The sequence below is a fragment of the Bidens hawaiensis genome, unplaced genomic scaffold (genome assembly GCF_021521415.1).
Source record: "Bidens hawaiensis isolate Kalapana, Puna unplaced genomic scaffold, B.hawaiensis_p1.1 tig00016205_1, whole genome shotgun sequence".
Classification (NCBI taxonomy): domain Eukaryota; kingdom Viridiplantae; phylum Streptophyta; class Magnoliopsida; order Asterales; family Asteraceae; genus Bidens; species Bidens hawaiensis.
Genome location: NW_027492478.1, coordinates 310,604 through 320,647, shown reverse-complemented (window position 1 = coordinate 320,647; position 10,044 = coordinate 310,604). Strand labels below are relative to the sequence as shown.

General features: G+C 36.1%; 2 protein-coding genes across 2 annotated transcripts; one reads left to right on the top strand and one right to left on the bottom strand.

Annotated features, from left to right (window-relative positions):
- Positions 1–3,095: 3,095 nt before the first annotated feature.
- LOC143550967 (AT-hook motif nuclear-localized protein 5-like) lies at positions 3,096–6,267 on the top strand. The gene is made up of 6 exons (XM_077041512.1): positions 3,096–3,950; positions 4,745–4,812; positions 4,925–5,056; positions 5,321–5,482; positions 6,028–6,124; positions 6,167–6,267. The coding sequence occupies exons 1-6, from the start codon at positions 3,455–3,457 to the stop codon at positions 6,265–6,267; spliced, it is 1,056 nt and encodes a 351-aa protein (XP_076897627.1). The 5' UTR covers positions 3,096–3,454.
- An 895-nt stretch (positions 6,268–7,162) lies between these two features.
- LOC143550987 (putative phospholipid hydroperoxide glutathione peroxidase) lies at positions 7,163–9,440 on the bottom strand. Its single transcript, XM_077041531.1, has 6 exons — positions 9,278–9,440; positions 8,133–8,209; positions 7,983–8,044; positions 7,744–7,862; positions 7,448–7,615; positions 7,163–7,359 (listed from the first exon to the last, which is right to left on the bottom strand). Exons 1-6 carry the CDS (start codon positions 9,320–9,322, stop codon positions 7,327–7,329), a joined length of 504 nt encoding a protein of 167 aa, XP_076897646.1. The 5' UTR covers positions 9,323–9,440; the 3' UTR covers positions 7,163–7,326.
- Between the last annotated feature and the right edge of the window lie 604 nt (positions 9,441–10,044).

Genomic DNA, 10,044 nt, shown 5'->3' with positions numbered 1-10,044 from the left:
AACAAGGCTTAAGGGCGGGACGGCGACAAGAGGGAAAAGAAGGCGGAAAGAGAGAAGGAGAGGGACGGGACGGCGGAAAGAAAGAGAGGAAGAGGCGGGAAGGAAAATATATATATTATTATTAAAAGTAAAATATAAGTATAAATATTAAATCATAAAAGAAAGAGATCGGATAAGGGAAACGGGTACCTAGGTCGGGTCGGATCGGGGCAGATGTCACAATTAGGAGGATTCCCAACCTTGAAGTTTGGCGCGTAGCCATATGGGATATTAGGAGGATTCCCAACCTTGAAGTTTGGCGCGTAGCCATATGGGATATTAGGAGGATTCCCAACCTTGAAGTTTGGCGCGTAGCCATATGGGATATTAGGAGGATTCCCAACCTTGAAGTTTGGCGCGTAGCCTGATGCGCGCATGCACGGCGATAGAGTGGTGACTCGCAAGTGCGTGTGCATGGCGGAGGTCTCTTGCGCAAAACCCAGATGGTGGTTTCCGCGGCGGCACATGCACGGCTGCGGAGTGAGAACCCCCGGGCGTGCGTACATGGCGGCGGAAGTCTAGTAACTTCTGGATCTGCAATTTAAGAGTCAGATCTGCAACTTTAGACCTAAAATCCAGGTCTGTAATCTAGACCTAGATCTGTAAATCAGATCTGGACAGATCTGAAGCCCGGAGCAGATTTAAAACCATCACAGATTCGGAGATCCTGAATCACAGATTCACAGATTCGGAGATCTGATCATTCGAATCACGGATTTTCCTTCTTGCCCAGATCTGGAAGCCTCTTTTTAGATCTATGGATCTTTTTGAGCTTTAATAGAACAAGCTTTGAAGCCTTTTTCTGTAAACTTCCAAATCTGTGTTTTTCTTGGGAGAGATCTGACAGCCGAGATGAAGATCGAAGGGCAGTTCGTTGCCGTCCCATGGATGGCGCCAATGTCGAAACACGAAACGAATCTTACCTGATCCATGACGATGTTTCCACGGATTTTCGAGATGAACGAACCACGTCTTGATCTTCTTCTTCTTCAGCGGCTGCGCCGGCGACCTGCAATGTCGAGACCTGCAATGGTTTTGGGGGTATGGAGGTGACTGCTAAGATATCCTGAGGATTTCTTGTTCACAGACACAAAAAGTGGTGGTGGCTCTTATTGAGCATCACCCATGATAAGGAAGTGGAGACCTCCTTATATAGATACTCATGGCCACCATCATGGTACCCTAATGGGCCTAGCCCAGTTAGGGTTACCTCCACAAAACCCCCTCGGCCCAATAACATTGTATTAGTCCATGTAATGAAATAAGCCAAACATAATAGATTTAGGGTCGTAGAACCGGGTTTTAGTACCATACCCCTACAGGTTCATCTCATTCTTGAAGTATTGATCACTCCTCCATGTGTTCCATAATAGTCGATGTAACCTAACATTCGTTAACAAAAGACAATAATACAAAAATACGTCTGAGCATAATGATCTGTGGACACATAACAAGTTCATAAATTCTATTAACTTATAAAAATTGTATCTCAGAGCATTCTCATCCCACCCCCTATCTCCAAACCAAAAATTATACTAAAACTCACTTTATTTTCTCTCTCCATTTCAATTAAATAATATTTTTTATACCTTTTATCATTACATTTTCTCTTTCCTTCACTCACAACCACTTTCAAAATATATTAAAAAATTATAGGGGATGAACAGTAACTTTTCAAATATACAGAAAAATCACTACTTTTTCTAAAATATAAAAACTCTTCACTCACAACACCTTGAATCACTCTCTAAATTATAAAAACACCCCTCACATAATATGAGGTGTTGGATGAGAATGCTCTCATAACATATCAATTTATAATTTGTACTTTATGTATAAACTTGAATATCTTCCAATAAAAAAATCTAAATAACATACCATTGAAATTCATAAAAAATAAACATAATAATTTGGTTTCATAAGGGCGTCCCCATCTAATTTTTGGCAAAATTATCAATTTAGACGACAAAAAATAATTATTCAAAATAATTGTTGACTTGAAGAATGAAGATAATAATCAAAATATCATAAAACTTGATTCGAGTATTTTAGAATCCGTCGTATTTTTGGTAAAACTATCAATTTGGACGACTTAAATTAATTATTCAAAATAACTGTTGACTTGAAGATAATAATCAGAATATCATAAAACTTGATTCGAGTATTTTGAAAATCGTCGTATTTTTGGCAAAACTATCAATTTGGGCGAATGCAATTAATTATTCTAAATAAATGTTGACTTGAAGATAATAATCAGAATATCATAAAACTTGATTCGAGTATTTTGAAAATTGTCGTATTTTTGGCAAAACTATCAATTTGGACGACTGAAATTAATTATCCAAAATAACTACCGACTTGAAGATAATAATCAAAATATCTTAGACGTTGATTCGAATTAAATACAAAAACGTCATATTTATGAAAAAATTATCAGTTTGGATGACTGAAATCAATTATCCGAAAAACTACTGGCGTATTACAACCAGAAGGAAATTTGATTACAATTTACAACTTCACTGGCCATCATAAAAATATATAATATAATCATGCTTGACTATAAAACTATACAATGCATAAAATTATTAGATATTATTATACTATATGATAAAACTCATGTGTTACACGAGGCTGAGTAATTATAAAACCGTTAATAAACCGAATTTATATCCTATTACCGGGATAATTTTGACTCGTTAATTATACCAAACCTATACTCTTTTTTTTTTTGAACGACCAACTAAGTAACGCTGGGTATTCCGTACGCGGCCCCCCATTGACCAAAGGTAGCCCGAGCCGGCCACTATTTCAGACGAACGAAGCCCCTAATAGTCCACCCTTTTGATAGATTCATCGGATAAAACCCAAACCTATAGTCTATTACCATTACCATCAAAATATATGCTCAACTAAAAAAATATTAATAAATAATTATAGTTGACTAATTAATATTATGATTATTAAATGTCAAATATTATTCTCCATTTATTTAATTATAAAATGACAACTTATACTGTCATCACTTCACTTTTGTCTTCACCTCCTTCACTCTCCACCCCCAAACCACCTTTCTCTTCATTTCAAAACCAGGTTCTTGATCATGGGTTCTTTGTAAGTTAAAAACCCATTGTTTATGTGTTTGATCATATGGGTATTCAAGATTCTCACCAAAGTTTCAATCTTGCACCATAAAGATTCAGTTTTTACTTAACCCCTTTTGGTTTCTTGTGTTAAAATTGAATTTTAGGCTGTTAATTTACAAACCCTGGAAAAATCTTGATAAAGTTTGTAACTTTTTGCTTAATTTGAGTTGGGTTTTGCTTAAAGTCTCTGTTTTTAGTCTTTTTCTTGCTCAAATTTTGCTTGATCATAAAAAAGATTGTTAATTTTTGTGATTTAGTCATTTAGTGAATACATGGATGCTAGGGATGGAATGCCATCATTTTATCTCGGCCCAGGGGTTTTCGGGTCGGGTTCTGTTGTCGGGTCGGGTTCGGGTTCGTATACAGGTGGGGCACAAGATCTACTTGGGTTCCTTACCCAAGCAAACCCTGATTTTTTCCATAACCATAACAACATTGTAGACTTGGACCCGATCGGTTCATCGTACCTGTACCAGTATCCGTACCTGGTGGAACAAACTCCACCACCAACTTTTCATGATGTCATCAACATAAGTGATGACGATGTCGGTGGTGGCGGCGGCAGTGGTGGTGCGGTTGTGTCTGACCCTGGGATGAGAAAGAGAGGTAGGCCGAGGATATATAATGTGGACGGGTCAGATATGAGTGCGCCAGCCCTTAACTCTGCATCATCGGCTCGTGGATCTCATGGTTCGGGAATACCGATACCTAAACAGATCAAGGGGAGGCCGCCTGGCAGTGGTAGGGTGCAAATGCTTGCCAATGCTGGTATGTTTACTTGCCAAATTAACTTGCTTTACTTGTTATTATATTATGCTGGTATTATGTATGCATATCTTGTATGCATTGTGATAGTGTGTTGTTAAGGAAAGTTGTGTATGCATATGTTTGTTTTTTAAACTAACTAGTAGTAGTATTCATGTAAAGTTGTATATGCATATGTTTGTTTTTGATATTTGGTAAATTAGTTATTGCTCTATAGATAACTAAATGCTAAGTTTGGTGTTTTATATGCTTACGTATTGTACGGCTTCGTATAGAGATAGTTAAAGCAAATCTATAAGCACACGTGTGCGAATAGCAGTTAATTCGAGGCATCTTATATAAAAAGTTTGTTGAGCTATATCTATATGTAATATAAGTATAATGAGAATCTCACATAGTCACATGTATGCATAGAAGCATAGGCATGATCTCTTGAAACATTTTCAGTTATATGATGAATTTGCAAGGTTTCTTTAATCGTGATGGTCATAACTATATTCTTTGTTATTTGATGCGATGAGAAATCAATGCGAGACCTAGAAAATGAAAGTGATGGTGATAATTATTTAATATTTTTTTGTATGCAAATCAATGTTACAACACGTTTATCGTAAGTTATATTGTTTTCATTATACATCTAAACAAAGTTTGTGTTTTTATTATCATATCAGCTCTATTCTCAATGCATCAAATGCTAATCTTGTTGTTTCAAGAATCTTTGTTTTATTTGTTGGTAATTCAGTATTCAATATTCTTGAATCTTTGATTCATTTATATAATTCTTTTTTTTTCATCAGGTGAATGGATGTATTCTTCAGCGGGATTGGCTTTTACACCTCACGTGATCTTTATTAATACCGGAGAGGTACTTGACTGCCTATAACATATCACATTTGAAGTGAAACTAATAAATTTATTCAGATATCATAACTCGATCAATTTTGTACTCTTTGGGTGAAAAACGTTAAATGTTGCAGGATGTTGCAGAAAAGATATATTCATTTGCACAACAAAGGCCAAGGGGTGTATGCATAATTTCAGCCGTCGGTTCAGTCTCTGAGGTGCAGCTGCGCAAACTTCCATCTTCTGCTGGCACCGTGACTTATGAGGTTAGACACTTTTTACCCCCCCCCCCCCCCAAAAAAAAAAAAAAAAAAAACTTGTTTGCAGTTAACATACGATCACGTGTAATAATCTTGAAAGTTTGAATGTTTTACCATTGTAGTTCGTATGTTAAATTAGTCAACTATGTCTTTCCAAGTTTAACTTCAAAATCTCGCTCCGTTTCTTAGCATATGCCTGTTGTTGGAATTTTTTCGTGCTTTTTTTATCGTATGGTTGAATTTTACATTGTTTTGTTGACCTTTTTTCAGGGCCCGTTTCACATACTAAGCTTATCAGGGTCTTATCTGGTCCCTGAATCTGGTGCACCCAACAGCCGAACAGGAGGCCTTAGTATATCAGTTTCCAGCCCGGATATTGACGTCCTTGGTGGTGCCATAGGTGGCAGGCTAATTGCATCCAGCATGGTCCAGGTCCTTTTTTACACCCCCTTTAGTATTAGTTCATAAAGATCCACAAAAAGTTTTTATCTTTAAAGAACCCCAAAAAGATAGTTTCAATCATGAAAAAACTTGTAAAAAGTTCCAATCTTTAAAAACGCGTAACAAGTTTCGATCTTTAATGCACCCGTAACAAGTTTCGATCTTTAATGCACCCGTAACAAGTTTGGATCTTTAATGCATTTGTAACAAGTTTCGATCTTTAATGCGCCCGTGTGTTTTGACTTTAATGCACCTGTGACGGGTTTCAATCTTCAAGAACCCGTAACATGTTTCATGCTTTAAAGATCCAGTAACACGTGTCGATCTTTAAAAAACCAGTAACAAGTTTCCATCTTTAAAAAACCCGTTTGAAGTTTCAATCTTAAAAGAACTCGTAACAAGTTTCAATCTTTAAAAAACCGTTTAAAGTTTCAATCTTTAAAGAACCCGTAAAAAGTTTCAATTTTTAACGAACCCGTAAAAAGTTACAACTAAAGAACCCTAAATTCATATGTAATATTTTTTTTTTCTTTCAGGTGGTGGCATTCAGTTTTGTGTATGGTGGTAAAAATTCTAAAAAGGCGAAAGGCGCACCCTCGGCAAAAGAAAAAAGTCCCAGTGTTCAGCCCAACGCTCCCTCGGCACATGAAAAAAGTCCCAGTGTTCAGCCCAACGACACTAACCCAGCTCCGAGCCAGGCGATTCCATTGACACAAGATGCACCGGCTAGAAAGAAAAAAGTTTACACCGAGATTGACCTGACCTACCGCGGATGACATGGCATCTGTGTATAGGCCTGGTTGTAAATGACCCTTTGAAGAACAGAGTTGATGCATCTTTTAGACTATTATAGGTCTGCTTATCTTGTTTTATTTGAATATTATAGATGGTATGTCGAGCTAGCGTATTATAACCGATAACGTTAGCGCTTTTCATTTTCGACTAATTTGAAGAAAGTTTATCTTGAAATGCACCCTTGTTGTTTTAGATGGTATGTCAAGCTAGCGATTTCATAACCGAAAAAGTTAGCATTTTTCATTTTCAACTAGGTTTGAGAAAGTCTAATTTGAAAGTGCTAATCTTAGATCTTGAAATGCACCATTGTTGCTTATTATTGGCTGGTAGAAGTAGTCAATTTGATGCAAAAGAATAAACTTTTGGGTAGTGGAGCAAATGAGCCGAGTTGCTCGTGAGCTAATCGAGCTTGGATTCATAAAAGGCTCGAAACAAAGCTCTTAGTTATCAAGCCCGAGCTCGAGCTTTTTGTGAATTTATAAGTTTGACCTTTTAAAACTTCTATGTGCTTTTCATAGTGCAAAACCGAGCTCAAGCTAAGCTTTGGCTTGTTTAAGGTACTACACGAGCTCGAGCTAAGCTTAGACTCGTTTAAAGGATTTCTCAAAATATTAAAAATCATAAAAAAAAACGTTACGAATTAATTAAATATAGCAAATAAGTCAATCCCGAGCTTTAGAAAATACTCTCGAGTTCTAGCTTTAGAAAAAGAGCTTGAAACGAGCCGAGCTCGCTCTCGTAAGTCAAAACGAGCCCCCTTCAAGCCTAGTTGAGCACTTGAGCTCGGGTTCCGCTCGTTTACACACCCACTTTTGGGTCAAATATTTCTTCTTGTAAAGTTTCAATTTTTTATCAATATATCATTAATCAATCATATAAGCCAATAAGCCAATCCCATATATCATATACCAAATAATAATCCAAGCTTCATTTGACAATAGATAAACATAAAAACATTTGATACTTAATTACAATCAAGTAACATAGATGGTTGCTAATTTATTACTAAAATCACTCGATAACCAAACCATTCACGAAACTTAAGCGACGTTAAGCAGCTTCTTGATATCCTTCTGCAATTAACAAAACCAAAAGAATATGTTAAATTGCCATCCAAGATTTAAACCGAAAAGATTATAAGACAGATGAAACATAGTATACCTCGATGCTCAGAGGACTGGTGGTGGGCGCATAACGGTCAACAACCTCCCCATCACGGTTGACTAGAAACTTTGTGAAGTTCCACTTAATACTGTCACCAAGAAACCCTCCTTTGCTCGATTTCAAGAATTTATACAACGGTTCGGCCTCCTTCCCGTTCACATTGACCTGGTCAACAAACAAATTTACGATGAAATGAAAAAAGTGTAATGAATCTTGAATCAAGAAAGTTTCGTTATTTCCGTAATTCCTTATTACGATCTTTTTTACAAAAAAAAAGTCTATAGGATACTAACCTTACTGAAGACGGGGTACTCGGCTTTAAAACGAGTGCAAGCAAACTCCTGAATTTGTTCATTGGATCCCGGTTCTTGCCCCCCGAATTGGTTGCATGGGAATGCAAGAATCTCGAAACCTGTATAATCACAAACACAGTTCAGACTTCAATGCGCAATTTAGCATTACAAAGAAATAATAATACAAATAATAAAAAAAGATTAAAAAAAAAGCTTTATAACAAAGGCAGAAAACAAACCTTGATCCTTGTACTTCTGGTACAAGGTTGTCAACTCGGGATAGTTCGAGTTGGTAAAGCCACTGCAACATAAGAAATATGGCATTCATTAGATTAATCTGAAACAGTGATATTGTAAAAATTAAAATATATATGTTGATAAAAGTATACCATTGTGAAGCAACATTGACAATCAACAACACTTTTCCCTTGTACTTGCTAAGATCAACATCTTGACCCTTTGCATCCTAAAATAAAAGGAATGCAAAAATAATTAAACACCGATTTGCGATAAAAAAACGTTTTGGATAAACAAATTTGAAGCTGTTTATTCCAAAACCTAAGCAGATCGAGAAATCTTGTCTTTAAAAATAAACAATCTTTTTAACAATCAATCATTCTTTTTAAAAACAAATAATCTTATAAAAGACATTCTTTTTAAAAGTAAACAATCTTTTTAACAAACAATAATTCTTTTTAACAAACAATCAAGCTTTTCAAAAGCAAAAGAATAATAGTATAACACCCTTCACAGAAGTAATGATTTTTGGAAGAAAAAAAAAGTACCAAGAAACAAGGTACCCAAAAACTAAACTAATCATCAAATCAAGAAAAGATGCTAATATCTCAACCCCAATTGGATTTAAACCCTATAAACAGTCAGTGAGTCGATTTGAAACAACTTGAGCTGAGTTTGCTCATTTTTGTAACCGAGCCAAACTCGTCCTAAGCTCGGCTCGGGTCATGGCTCGGCTCGTTTGACTTCAAAATCAAGCACGAGCCTAGCTGAGCTGCCTTGTTTTATTTCGAGCTCGAGCTCAAATCCACCCTAGCTCGACTCAGGCTCGACTTGTGAACAGCCCTTAATCAGACCCCGTCAGAACCATATATTTGTACTTTGACATAAGTACATAACCACCAAATTTTAAAAAAAAAAATCCCTAAAAATGAAATCACAAATTTATATGACCTAAATTTAACAATAAGAAACAATAAATGTTTCAGATAAATCTTGCAGCTTAAAAACTACTTTTCCAATATATTTCTTAACAAACAATCAATTTTATCAGAAGCAAAATACTAATAGTCTAATACCCTTTACAAAAGTAATAATTTTGGGCAAAAAAGTTTCAAGAAACAGAGTACCCACAAACTAAATCAATCATAAAATCAAGAAAACATAAAAATATCTCAACCCCAGATGGATTTAAATCCAATAACCATTTTTCAAAGAAACCCCCAAATTGAATTTAAAATACAAAATTCAAACCCTAATTTAATTAATAATAGCAAAAAGTAAAAATAAAAAATCAAACCTTAACAGTGAAGTCATAGACTGTTTTCTTAGCTTCAGAGGCCATCTTTTGCTATGATACAATCAAAAAACTTAAATCTTTTGTATTGGGTATCAAGAAAAACAAAGAAAGTTGTGTAATTTGCAAGAACTGATATGGGTTCTATTTATACTGATTAAAAGAATTGGATAAACAAGTTGGTTGTGGCCGGATGGTAGAGCAACCACCAGGAGGCAAGGGGATCAAGCCTTGCTACCACCAAATTATATGGGAGATATGAGGGATGACCCTGGCTTGTCATGGTTCGAGTCCTTATCTGACCCGGTTTTACGGCTCCTCGCTGTCGTGCCGTTTGGCGGGCGTGGGGGTCGGGTTTTATCCGGTGAATTCCTCAACAGGTGAACCGCTAGGGGCTCCGTCCGTCCGGACTAGTGACCGGCTCGGGCTACCTTTAGCCATTGGGGGCCGCATACGGGATACCCGGCATTACTTAGTAGGCCGTTAAAAAAAAAGAAAAAAGAATTGGATTCTTGGGTCAAAATCAAGAATTTATTTAAAAAAAGGTGTTGACTTTTTGCTTTTTTTGGGTGTGAATATGTGTGAATGCAGAAGTGGCAACGTGGCTGATTTGTTGATGTGGGATTATCGTGTCGGTGTAGAGGAAAATAATATTCTCTTAATGGTTTAATATGTTAGAAATGATACACATAAGGCATGTATTAAACATGATAACGACTCGTTTAACTATTTTATATTTTATATTTATATGACAGTTTTAAGTTTTATAT